The following is a 13,813-nucleotide window of genomic DNA, read 5'->3' on the forward strand; positions in this document are numbered from 1 at the left end:
CAGGGTGTCTGTTGCGGAGAAGGAAGGTAAAGGAGATTGTGAGCCGCTCTGAGACTCTTCGGAGTGGAGGGCGGGATATAAATCCAATATCTACTTCTTCTATTATTATTATTATTAGCAGGGGGTGGGTTTTGTGCAAATAAGAGGGACGCAGCGAGGTTAGGAACAAGAGAGAACAGTGTTCTACTAAAGAATGAGTTACGTGAAGTTGTTTCTGAACAATGCTGAAACCCTTTGCAGGATATACTTCTGAAAACGAGATGCAATAAATGCAGGATGTATCATTACCTTCAGCGCTTAGCACTGCACCGTTTATAACTTACAGCAAACATTGTCGCAGTTTACAATATACATTTACATAAAGGCTTTTTTTTTGTAGCAGGAACTCCTTTGCACTTTAGGCCACATCCCTGACATAGCCAGTTCTCCCAAGAGCTTACAGGGCTCTTTGTACAGGGTCTACTTCAAGCTCCAGGAGGACTGGTTACATCAGGGGTGTGTGTGGCCTAATATGCAAAGGAGTTCCTGCTACAAAATAAGCCCTGGTTTTTTTGCCGCCTGGTCAGAAGGAACTTGCTTGGGCCTCCGTGTTTACGCGGCTAATAGCTGGTTAATTTTCAGCCCCAGAGAGGTGGGCTGATGTCTGGGGCTTTCGGCTTGCTAATTCTGTGCCCTGAAGGGACAGGACTGCGTGCCTTGCCCTAACCAGTCCTTCCAGAAATGTTTGTGGCCTGCTAGATTCCCCAGCGAGATAAGATTGGTCCTTTCGGCTGTAAAAGCACGCAGGCTGCCTTGAAAGCTTGCTCAGAGCTGCTGGGCGCAAGAATGAGAAGTAACTATCAGCAGTAATTCTTGCAGATTGTCTTTTCGAGGCATTCGGTCGATCAGGTTCCAGTTACAACTCTGCTCCGGCCTAAGAGGCTGAACCGGACTGTTTTGTGACTTGCCTTGAGGCGCCAAGAGAAAGGCGGGCTGTGGAAACTGAAACCTAGAATCATAGAATCTTAAGAGTTGGGAGGGACTTCCAGAGTCGTCTAGTCCAATGCAGGAATCTCACAAATACTTCCCCCTAAATTCACAGGATCCTCATTGCTACTTTTGTTAGTCTTTAAGGTGCTCATGCTCTTTCTTACTGCTACAGACAGACGGACGTGGCTACCTTTCTTGATCCTGTACCAGTTTAGGATGGGTGAAGAGGGGCAGCAGGAACACACTGTGCCCCTACCAGCGATCTAGCATGGCATAAGGAGAGATACCTAGATATGCTTTTGGAGGCTGGAATTTCCCCCCCCCTTTTAAACATGTGGAGCCAATTCAAATACCCCCCCCCCCGTTGTAACTATAAAATCAGTCCAGCAAACCCCCACCCTCAATGTTTGAATAAAGATTGGAAGATTATATATGAAGTTAGGCTTTTTATCTCCCGATCCCAGATAACTGACCGAGAGAGTACTCGGCTCGCAGCTATGAAAATACAAAGACTATATTATCAAAGATTTCAGGTTTGCACGGTTGGCAACATCATAAGGGTTTGTAGAATCTTTCGGGCTCAAGTGCCGTGTTCTACTGGAGAAAGTTTTTTTCCCAGACGTTTCGTTCTCCGCAGCTGAGAACGAAACGTCTGGAAGAAAAACTTTCTCCAGTAGAACACGGCACTTGAGCCCGAAAGATTCTACAAACCCTAAAGACTATATTGACCTTGGTGCAATTAAAAAAAAAAATGCGCAGCTTCAGAATAAAGAAAACCTGGTCGAAGGATGGTTACCTTGTGAATTTCTGTAGGTTTGGTACTATGTACATACATTGATTACAAACTATGTACAAACATTGATTCCCTCAGCACTGTAAATGATAGGTAGATAGGTAATAGTTTTATTGTATGTGGCCATTCGCCATTACAATATGAAATTGCAGTATAAAAATTTACATTCAAAGGATCATATGCATCGCCTTACATTACGTACACTGAAATTCATTCGCCATGTTGTTGCTATGCCTGAAGTTACCTAATCTGCAGCAATCGCTCAAGTCAAGTTTAATACGGTCAGAGACCCATCCAAAAAGAAAGAAGAAGAAGATATTGGATTTATATCCTGCCCTCCACTCCAAAGAGTCTCAGAGCGGCTCACAATCTCCTTTACCTTCCTCCCCCACAACAGACACCCTGTGAGGTGGGTGGGGCTGGAGAGGGATCTCCCAGCAGCTGCCCTTTCAAGGACAACCTCTGCCAGGGCTATGGCTGACCCAAGGCCATTCCAGCAGGTGCAAGTGGAGGAGTGGGGAATCAAACACGGTTCTCCCAGATAAGAGTCCGCACACTTAACCACTACACCAAACTGGATCTCCTAGAAAAATAATGTGGCGTTAAAAAAACCCCAAGCTATACAATTTGGCTTGGGCACAGTATAAAATATTATACATTTTAGTTTCCATTTCTAATTTTAGAACCAAGTAAATTGAAATGTTTCATAGACATTTAAATATTTTTATCCATTAGTGATGGGATGGGAGAGAGAAACAGAAGGGGAAGGCATGGATAAGGCAAGGGAAAGAAAAAGTAAGGTAGAGAAGGAAAGGGTGTATTGGAGCGGTGGCGAAAGGCAAAGGCTCCCAGAGGGAGAAATGTGGAGTGGGATAAAGCATTGTAAATGATAGATCCAGGGGGGCAGCCTTGTTGGTTCGGAAGCAGCAGAACAAAGTAGGAGTTCAGTAGCACCTTTAAGACCAACAACGTTTTATTCAGAATGTGAGCTTTCGTATGCATGCACACTTCTTCAGACGAGGGAATGGGCTACGGTGAGCAGAACTTACATATAGCTGGTGAGCAGTGGTTAAGAATCTAAAGCGATACAAGGTTAGGAGCAAATGGCAAAACAGTGTAATAGATGATGTTAGCTTTGTGACGCTTGTTGGAATTGAATTAGAAAAGCCGTACATTCGTCTGCATTAGTTCGTGGATCTGTAAAGTTTTATGTCAGCAGCTGTAAGACCTGAAGAAGACACATAAAATGGGATTCCTAACAGGTCCCTGTTGTCTCTTGACCCTCAGTTTGTCTCAGCAGTTTGTCTCAACATGTGAACCAGCGTAGCCTAGGAGCTGGGCTATTGTATTGTTTTTCATTGTTGGATGTTTGTATTGTTTGTTCATTGTATATTTGAGTCGTATTGTGCAAAGAGTGTTAGGCTCGTACAGGTTTTTGTTGTTTTATTTAAGTTTGAGACTAATACAGAGTTTGCAATTCATTTTGTTGAAATAATACGTCATTTCAATTTTTGGAAATGCTAGCGTCTTTCACACCTGTTATGTGGCTCTTGAAGCCTTCGCCACCCCATCAGCCACTTTGGAGAAGGCATTTGTCTCTTTAAACCCCTTCTCCAAGCCAAGTCATCCAGCAGCTTAGAAAATGCATTTAAAGTTGCTTTCTTTCCACCTCTCTTTCATCCTCCATGTATCTTCCTTCCTTCCTTCCATCCTTCCTCCCTCCCTCCCTCCCTCCCTCATCTGATGTTCATGTCTTGCTATTCTCAAACATCTGATGTTTATTCTGCGTGGCTCTTAAGTTATGCAAGTTTGGCCACCCCTGTTCTAGACCAAATCAAGCCTGAACTGTCCCAGGAGCCAAAACGACCGATCCGAGGCTGTTGTACTTTGGCCACGTTTCCATATTATGGAAAAGACGGAATGCTAGGAAAACTTGAGGGAAGCGGGAGGAAGGGAAGAGCCACATTGTGCAGAGGGTTGGGCTAGATGACCCTGGAGGTCCCTTCCAAATCTAGGATTCTAGTAGGAGATGAGTTAATTCATTCGAAGAAGTAGCGGCCCTCCGTTTGCAAGGCACAAGTGAGGCTGTTAACGAGAGGACGTTTTGGAGGCCTTTAATTCATAGGGTCACCCCATAAGTCAGAGGCAAGGCTTTTTTTTGAGCAGGAACACAGGTCCGGCTGGCTTGGCATCAAGGGGTGTGGCCTCATAGGCAAATGAGTTCCTACTGGGTCTTTTTTCTACAAAAAAGCCCTGTGCAAAACAATGGTGATGGCAGGGGGGGGGGATGATCTAGTATGCAAATGAGTTCCTGCTGAGTTTTTTCTACCAAAAAAAATCCCTGTGTGAAACAATGGTGATAACAGGGTGGGCTTAATATGCGAATGAGTTCCTGCTGGGCTTTTTCTACAGAAAAAAACCCTGTGCGTAACAATGGTGACAACAGGGGGTGTGGCCTACAATACTCCCTCTAAGCTGTGGAATCTTGTGAGCAACAATTCCAAACTTTGTGAGCTACTGCATAAACCGGGGGGCCTGGGGCCATTTTTCTGTAGCTAAGACAAAAATGTGTGAGCCGGTGCCTAAAAGACTGCGAGCTAGCTCACACTAACTCAGCTTAGAGGGAACACTGGTGGCCTCATATGCAATTGAGTTCCTGCTGGGCTTTTTCCTACAAAAAAAAGCCCCGGTCAGAGCTGACTCAACAGCGTCTAACCCATGCGCGTTTGAGGGTATGCTGCCTTGGCAGAGGGAGGTTCCATCTAGCTAGCGGGGCCGTTGATCTAACGCTTTTGTTTCATCCGTTTCCTGAAACCTGTCGTAAGCTAGTGACCAGGACATCCTGGTCCAGGACATGATGTCTAGGGATGTTTCTTTATCCCCTCTGAAACTTAAGACGCAGTGGCTCAAAAGGGAAGGTATGCGCATAATTTCTGGCATTCCCTAATACCAGAAACTTTCCCCTGTTGCTGCATGCTTAGTCTAAATTATGCAAATAAAACACGTTGACATGTGGTCCCTTGCTTTGCAGAGTTTCTCCTGCCTCTAAAGGGCTTGGGAGTCTCTTGACCGGTGCGAAATGTGGGAAGGGATTATAGGCTGCGACGAGATAGCTGGTTAGATCCCCAGCGTGATAAGGATGGGGCAGGGAGGCTGAGATTAAGGGGCGAGAGAGCACTAAATAGCTGTTTTATTGCTTATGGGGCTTTGTCGCAATCTCTGCCGTGCTCGCCCTCGCCTCTCCGGCTGGTCAGGCTCCGCAGGACGCTCTGCACGTCACGGACTCAGCATATTGGCCGGGCATGCGATTTTTCTTCTTCAGGGGGCCTGGTTCGAGTCTCACCTCTGCCAAGGAGTTTCGTGGCTCAGCTGCTTCTTCCTCAAATTCTCCTCCCCCAGCTTCAGGAGAGCCAGTTTGGTGTGGCGGTTAAGTGTGCAGACTCTTATATGGAAGAACTGGGTTTGATTCCCCCACTCCTCCACTTGCAGCTGCTGGAATGGTCTTGGGTTAGCCATTATCGCAGGAGTTGTCCTTGAAAGGGCAGCTTCTGGGAGAGCTCTCTCAGCCACACCCACCTCACAGGGTGTCTGTTGTGGGGAGGGGGGAAGGTAAAGGAGATTGTGACCGCTCTGAGATTCAGCGTATAGGGCAGGATATAAATCCAATATCATTATCATCATCAATCATCATCTCCTCCTCCTTCTCTTTCGCCTCCTCCTCCTCCTCTTTCTCCTTTCTTTCTTATTCTCTTCCTCTTTCACCTTCTCCTTCTCTTTTTCTCTTTCTCTTTCTCCTCCTCCTTCTCTTTCACTTTCTCCTCCTTCTCTTTCTCCTCCTCCTTTTTCTCTTTCACCTTCTCCTCCTCCTTCTTTCTCTTTCTCCTTCTCCTTCTCCTCCTTCTCTTTCTCTTTCTCTTTCCCCTCCTCCTTCTCTTTCTCTTTCGCCTCCTCCTTCTCTTTCTCCTCCTCCTTCTTCTCTTTCTCCTCCTCCTTCTTTTTCTCTTTCACCTTCTCCTTCTTTCTCTTTCTCCTCCTCTTTCTCTTTCTTCTTCTTCTTCTCCTCCTTCTCTTTCTCTTTCTCCTCCTCCTTCTCTTTTTCTCTTTCACCTTCTCCTCCTCCTTCTTTCTCTTTCTCCTCCTCCTTCTTCTCTTTCTCCTCCTCCTTCTTTTTCTCTTTCACCTTCTCCTTCTTTCTCTTTCTCCTCCTCTTTCTCTTTCTTCTTCTTCTTCTCCTCCTTCTCTTTCTCTTTCTTCTCCTCCTTCTCTTTTTCTCTTTCACCTTCTCCTCCTCCTTCTTTCTCTTTCTCCTCCTCTTCTTCTCCTACTTCTCTTTCTCCTCCTCCTTCTCTTTTTCTCTTTCACCTTCTCCTCCTCCTTCTTTCTCTTTCTCCTCCTCTTTCTCTTTCGCCTCCTCCTTCTCTTTCTCCTCCTCCTCCTCCTCCTTCTCCTTCTCCTCCTCTTTCTTCTTCTCCTCCTCCACCTCCTCCTCCTCTGCTTCCCAGATCTGACAAGAACAGGCTAGCCTGGGCCAGCCAGGTCAAAGCCGAGACAAAAAGAGGTGCTTTGCCGTTGCCTGCCTCTGCATAGATACCCGGACTTCCTTGGTGGTCTCCCATCCAAGGGCTCACCAGGGCCGACACTGGTCAGCTTCCCAGATCTGATGAGATTGAGCTAGCCTGGGCCTACCTTGCAGGGCTGTTTTACTGCCCCTTCCCCGTAGCTTGGAAGCATCACACCCCCCCCCCCCGCGATCAGTTCCAAGCCCCTTTGCAAAATGGCCTTGTGTTTATCTCTCTCCGCCCCCGGGACAATTGTCATGCTCTGAATGACTCACGCTGGAGTGCGTGGGCAGGCCAAGTACCCTTTTTCGTGTGTGGGGGTTACTAATGTTGATGGACTCATTAGACCTTGCAAAGTATTGTTATGACTTCCTCGGAGGTTTTGGCGCCGAACTGCGTGCGCGTTCCATAAGATAGGGCCCTCAGCGTGGCACGGCAGGGCTGACCAGCTCTCTGCCTCTCGGCAAGCGGAAGCTGCCGCTCTCAGAAGAGTTGCCAACCTCCCAGCGACACCTGGAGGCCTCCTGGTATTACAGTGATCTCTCCAGCAGGGCTGGAATTCTAGCAGGAGCTCCTTTGCATATTAGGCTACACACCCCTGATGTAGCCAATCCTCCAAGAGCTTACAAGGCTCTTTTTTGGAAGCTCTTGGAGGATTGGCTGCATCAGGGGTGTGTGGCCTTATATGCAAAGGAGCTCCTGCTAGAATTCTACCCCTAGTCTCCAGGAGAGTTCTCCTGGAGAAAATGGCTGCTCTGAGATTCAGAGTATAGGGCAGGATATAAATGGGCTCTATGGCATTAGACTCCGCTGAAGTCCCACCCGTCCCGTCTGCAAGCCCTGCCCTCCCCACCCTCACCCCTCCAAATCTGTTATCTCCCAGCCCAGAGCTGGTGATTCTTAATTCCCAGCAGTGCTCTCTCTAATCTGTGAGCAAAAATTCTACTTTGTGAGCGACTGGCATTAAAGTGGTGAGCGACTGCATCAAATCGGTTTGCTCTTGGCCCGTTCTCCCTGAGCTGAGGCAAAAAATGTGTGAGCCGGAGGCTAAAAACCTGTGAGCTGGCTCACGCTAGCTCAGCTTAGAGGGGAACGCCTTTCAGCCTGTTCAGAAAGAGCATAAGAGCTGGTCTTTGGTGGAGAACACTTGCTGGGAACGTTCTAGGCCAGGGGTGGCCAAACTTGCTTCATGTAAGAGCCACATAGAATAAACGTCAGATGTTTGGGAGTTGCAGGGAAGGAAAGAAGGAAGGAAGGAAGGAAGGAAAATAGATGGAGGAAGGAGGGAGGCGACACCCCTTCAAAACAGTGATTTAAGAAACCCAGGGGGTTCTTCTAAATCAGGGTGGCCAAACTTTCTTAACATAAGAGCCACATAGAATAAATGTCAGACGTTTGAGAGCCTCAAGACATAAATGTCAGATGTCGGAGGGAAGGAGGGAGGGAGGACCGAATGAATGAGCAAACGAACAAACGAAAATAGATGTGGGGAGGGAGAGGTGGAAAGAAAGCAACTTTAAATGCATTCTCCAGTCTGCCAGCTGGCTTGGCTCGGAGAAGTGATTTAAAGAGACAAAAGCCTTCTCCAAGCTGGCTTATGGGGCGGTGGGGGCTTTGAGAGCCACACAATTATGTGTGAAAGAGCCACATGAGGCTCCCGAGCCCCAGTTTGGCCAGCCCTGCTCCGGGCTGACGCTGCACTGAACACTTATCAGGGATGCTCTAGGCTTCCAACTCTGTGATTCCACGAGATGTGGTGGCTGCAAGGTTATGTTTTGTCTCTCCGGAGCAGTGGTTTGGGAAGGGCTTCCCAGTGATGCCTTGAGAAGCGTGTGCCGGGATGGACGGATCCAGATTGAGTTTGGGCAGGATGGCTCCAAGCACCACAGAAGCCAAATAAGTCTATCAAGAATTACTCATCTTCAAGACAGTTGGCTGTCGCCCTGACCTGGGTAGCCCCAGGCAAGCCCAGCCTCGTCGGATCTTGGAAGCTAATCAGGGTCGACTCCGGCAAGTACTTGGATGGGAGACCTCCTTGGAATACCAGAGTTGGGAGGCAGGGGCAGGCTTTTTTCTGCCACCTCTCTGAATATCCTCCATGCCCTCAGTAGGGGTCAGTCACCAGAGGTCGCCACGACTTCTAGGTGCATGTTTACCCACACACAAAACAAGCTGCATTTGTATTGCAGTACTGTGATCTGAACTCTCTGCTCATGACCTGAGTTCCATCCCAGCGAAAGCTGGGTTCAGGTAGCCAGCTCCAGGTTGACTCAGCCTTCCATCCTTCAGAGGTCGGTCCAATGAGTCCCCAGCTTGCTGGAGGGAAAGCGGAGATGACTGGGGAAGGCAATGGCAAACCACCCCGTAAAAAGTCTGCCGTGAAAACATGAAAGTGACATCACCCCAGAATCGGAAACGACTGGCGCTTGCATAGGGGACCTTTCCTTTCCTTAATTCTGTTTTTGACGGGAGAGGTGAACTGTTGTTTGTTTAAAGCCTCTGAATTTGGGGGAGGGACTGGCCTGATCCAACATGGCTTCCCTTAGGTTCATCATCATCATAGTTTATTACAGTCTCAAGACCAGGATACAGTATAAACATTATATAGAGAAGTAAAAACAGACATAATATACAGCAATAGCGATCTAAATTTAAGAACTTTTTAAAATGCAAATCCCGCTGTCTAAGAATTAGTGCACAAAACTCAACAACTGAATGTGTGACTAACAAAATTTGTGGCAAGGGATGAGCTTTTGCGAGTCCCAGCTCACCTCTTCGGATACCTGAGTATCTTTTCTTGCTCTTTTCCTTCATGCCAGTCCTTGGTCTTCTTTCCAGCAGAGTCCGTTCAGCAATGATGGCAGTGGAGTCTTTTGGTACTCTTTGGTAGCTATGGCCCCATGCGCGAAGGCCAACAGAGTGAAACGTGGGGGAAGGGGGGGGGGCTAGTGTCGCGAATGGAGGAAGCTCTTCAGCTTGGAGAAACGTCGACTGAGGGGTGACATGCTAAAGGTTTACAAGATTATGCACGGCAGAGAAGGTAGAGAAAGAAGTCCTTTTCTCCCTTTCTCACAATACAAGAACTCGTGGGCACTCCATGAAATTGGTGAGCAGCGGGGTTAGAGTGGGTAAAAGGAAATCCTTCTTCATCCAAAGAGTGATGAACACGTGGAATTCACTGCACAGGAGGTGATGGCGGCTACAAGCGTAGCCAGCTTCAAGAGGGGACTGGATCAACATCTGGAGCAGAGGTCCATCAGTGGCTATTAGCCGCAGGATATAGTTGGAACTCTCTGTCTGGGGCAGTAATGCTCTGGATTCTTGGTGCTTGGGAGGGGCAACAGTGTGAGGACTTCTAGTGCCCTGACCCCACTGGTGGCATCTGGGTTTTTTGGCCACTCTGTGACCCAGAGTGTTGGACTGGATGGGCCATTGGCCTGATCCAACGTGGGTGCTCTTATGTTCTTATGTGACACAGAGTGTTGAACTGGAGGGGCCATCGGCCTGATCCAACGTGGGTGCTCTTATGTGACACGGAGTGTTAGACTGGATGGGCCATTGGCCTGATCCAACATGGCTCCTCTTATGTTCTTATGTGACACAGAGTGTTGGACTGGATGGGCCATTGGCCTGATCCAACGTGGGTGCTCTTATGTTCTTATGTGACACAGAGTGTTGGACTGGATGGGCCATTGGCCTGATCCAACATGGCTCCTCTTATGTTCTTATGTGACACAGAGTGTTGGACTGGATGGGCCATTGGCCTGATCCAACATGGCTCCTCTTATGTTCTTATGTGACACAGAGTGTTGGACTGGAGGGGCCACTGGCCTGATCCAACATGGCTCCTCTTATGTTCTTATGTGACACAGAGTGTTGGACTGGATGGGCCATTGGCCTGATCCAACGTGGGTGCTCTTATGTTCTTATGTTACACAGAGTGTTGGACTGGATGGCCCATTGGCCTGATCCAGCATGGCTCCTCTTATGTTCTTATGTGACACAGAGTGTTGGACTGGATGGCCCATTGGCCTGATCCAGCATGGCTCCTCTTATGTTCTTATGTGACACAGAGTGTTGGACTGGATGGCCCATTGGCCTGATCCAGCATGGCTCCTCTTATGTTCTTATGTGACACAGAGTGTTGGACTGGACGGGCCATTGGCCTGATCCAACATTGCTCCTCTTATGTTCTTATGTGACACAGAGTGTTGGACTGGAGGGGCCACTGGCCTGATCCAACATGGCTCCTCTTATGTTCTTATGTGACACAGAGTGTTGGACTGGAGGGGCCATTGGCCTGATCCAGCGTGGGTGCTCTTATGTTCTTAAGCTGCCACTGCAGGCTGCTCTGGTCTGAGGATATGGCTCTGTACACTGGCATGCAGGGATGGAATCATGTTAAACCAGGGCTTTTTTTGTAGCGGGAACTCCTTTGCACATTAGGCCACGCACCCCTGATGTAGGCAATCCTCCTGGAGCTTACGATAGGCCTTGCAGTAAGAGCCCTGTAAGCTCCTGGAGGATTGGCTACATCAGGGGTGTGTGGCCTAATATGCAAAGGAGTTCCTGCTGCAAAAAAAAGCCCTGACTATACCATACCATTAGGAAATATCAACAAATTCACAGCCGCCCACTTCCCTTGGCGGCGGGAAGTGGGTACTTGGCGGCTAACAACCGTCTTGTTTTCGGATTTAGTTGCAGGCCCAGAAGCTGCGCTTGGCACACCGACGGGGACCTTACTATGGCGGCTCGCTGCCCAACGTCAACCAGATCGGGAGCGGCACTTCTGAGTTTCAGGTATTTTGTTCTTTATCGTGTAGTCGATAAAAACGTGTATTTCTCCTTTCCAAAAGAAGATAGAACTATAATTTGGTACTTGCTTTCAGCTGCTAGGACATTATATGCGCAGTTGCAGAAGCAAGAAAAAAATACCAGAGAAATGGGACTGGATTGTAAAAGTTATGACGTGGAGTGAAATGGACAAATTAACAAGAATTCTAAGAGACTGTGATTTAGAAGTTTTAAAGATGGAGTGGAAAAAGTTCAGAAGATATGTAGAAAAAGAGTGGAAAGTGAAAGGATGTTGGACAATTTTTGATAATGATTAGGTTTTAGAAAAAAGGATAATATTAATTTTTTGTTTTTATTAGTTAAGGGTACCTTTAAATATTAATATTTTAAGTAAATAACACCAGCGGGGGTCAAGTAACGGGGGAAGGGGGTGGGTAGAAAGTAATATATGGGATAGATAAAAGAAGTTATTAATAATGCAAGAAATATAACTTGTTACCATATGTTATCAAATAAAATTGTTCTAACAAAAACCCCCGTGTATTTCTCCTTTCTGATGCCGAGGCCGTTAACGAATTGGGAGTGCAGAGGGCTTTTTTTGTAGCGGGAACTCCTTTCCATATTAGGCCCCACACCTCTCTTATGTAGCCAAACCTCCAAGAGCTTGCAGGGCTCTTAGCACAGGGCCTACTGTCAGCTCCAGGAGGATTGACTGTATCAGGAGGGCGTGGCCTAATATGCAAAGGAACTCATTCTAGAATTCCACACCTGTAGCCAATCCTCAAAGAGCTTACAGGGCTCTGCGTACAGGGCCTACTGTAAGCTCTTGGAGGATTGGCTACATCAGGGGGGGTGTGGTCTAGTATGCAAAGGAGCTCCTGCTAGAATTCCACCACTGTAGCCAATCCTCAAAGAGCTTACAGGACTCTTAGCACAGGGCCTACTGTCAGCTCCAGGAGGATTGGCTACATCAGGGGGTGTGGCCTAATATGCAAAGGGGCTCGTTCTAGAATTCCACCCCTGTAGCCAATCCTCAAAGAGCTTGCAGGGCTCTTAGCACAGGGCCTCCTGTAAGCTCCAGGAGGATTGGCTACATCAAGGTGTGTAGCCTAATATCCAAAGGAGCTCCTTCTAGAATTCCACCCCTGTAGCCAATCCTCAAAGAGCTTACAGGACTCTTAGCACAGGGCCTACTGTCAGCTCCAGGAGGATTGGCTACAACAGGGGGTGTGGCCTAATATGCAAAGGAGCTCGTTCTAGAATTCCACCCCTGTAGCCAATCCTCAAAGAGCTTGCAGGGCTCTTAGCACAGGGCCTACTGTCAGCTCCAGGAGGATTGGCTACATCAGGGGGTGTGGCCTAATATGCAAAGGAGCTCCTGCTAGAATTTCACCCCTGTAGCCAATCCTCAAAGAGCTTACAGGACTCTTTTTTCATAGCCTCTTTACGGGGTGGTTTGCCTTTGCCTTCTCCATTCATCTACACTTCCCCCCCAGCAAGCTGGGTACTCATTTTGCCAACCTCGGAAGAATGGAAGGCTAAGTCAACCTCGAGCCGTCTACCTGAAAACCCAGCTTCCGCCGGGGATCGAACTCAGGTCGTAGCAGAGCTTAGTACTGCAGGTTTAACACTCTGCACCACGGGGTGCCCCGTGGCACAGAATGGTAATGCTGCAATACTGCAGTCAGAGGCTCTCTGCTCACTAACTGAGTTCGATCCCAGCGGAAGCTGGTTTCAGGTAGCCGGCTCAGGTTGACTCAGCCTTCCATCCTTCTGAGGTTGGTCAAATGAGTACCCAGCTTGCTGGGGGGGGGGAAGTGTTGAGGATTGGGGAAGGCAATGGCAAACCACCCCGTAAAAAGTCTGCCGTGAAAACATTGTGAAAGCAACGTCACCCCAGAGTCGGAAATGACTGGTGCTTGCACAGGGGACCACCTTTACCTTTAAGGATAACTGAGGGGAGGCCAAACGAAGCACAGTAGTCTTTGCCCATTGGTGGAAGAAAGAAGAACAATTATGGGATCATAGTTGAAATACACTACAGTAGGGGTGGCCAACGGTAGCTCTCCAGATGTTTTTTGCCTACAACTCCCATCAGCCCATAGCCAGCATGGCCAATGGCTGGGGCTGATGGGAGTTGTAGGCAAAAAACTTCTGGAGAGCTACCGTTGGCCACCCCTGCAATACAAGAACTTAACTGAAACGTAACTGTGATATATATAGGCCAGCATACTTGTGAATTTCACAAAAATAGACAGTAAGAAACAATTTTCAACAGAGCTCATTGTTGTTTAGTCATACAGCAACAAATTAACTAGTTCCAATAACACGCGTTTTGTGTTGCCACTTCGTCAGTATTGTTCATGTCGTCTTGTTGAGCTATATGTAGTGAAGCAAAAACACGCGCAAAACCTTCTATCTCGTTGCTGGCCCAAACACTCTCTGTGAAGGGTTACGCCAGCTTTAGAACTGAAGGCTTTGTAGCAGATAAGAGAGAAATGATTGTCTGCTCCGTATAGAGACGTATATTGCAACAATGGGTGGTTCCTTCATGGAGAGTGTTTCGGCCAGCAATGAGATGGAAGGCTTTCCACATGATTTTAAAAAAAGATACGGGCTTACTGTGGCCCCAGGTCGGACCAGAACCATCGGGTTGAAATTAAATCAAAAGAGTTTCCGGCTCAACATTAGGAAGAAC

At 47.8% G+C, this 13,813-nt stretch overlaps 1 protein-coding gene across 1 annotated transcript in view; it reads left to right on the forward strand.

The window, feature by feature from the left end:
* CRTC2 (CREB regulated transcription coactivator 2) overlaps positions 1-13,813 on the forward strand; it is an 81,458-nt gene that overhangs the window by 15,560 nt on the left and 52,085 nt on the right. The window contains 1 exon segment of the mRNA XM_060255790.1: positions 11,020-11,121. Coding sequence (XP_060111773.1) covers positions 11,020-11,121 — 102 coding nt within the window.

This window comes from Heteronotia binoei, chromosome 1 (genome assembly GCF_032191835.1).
Source record: "Heteronotia binoei isolate CCM8104 ecotype False Entrance Well chromosome 1, APGP_CSIRO_Hbin_v1, whole genome shotgun sequence".
Classification (NCBI taxonomy): Eukaryota; Metazoa; Chordata; class Lepidosauria; order Squamata; family Gekkonidae; genus Heteronotia; species Heteronotia binoei.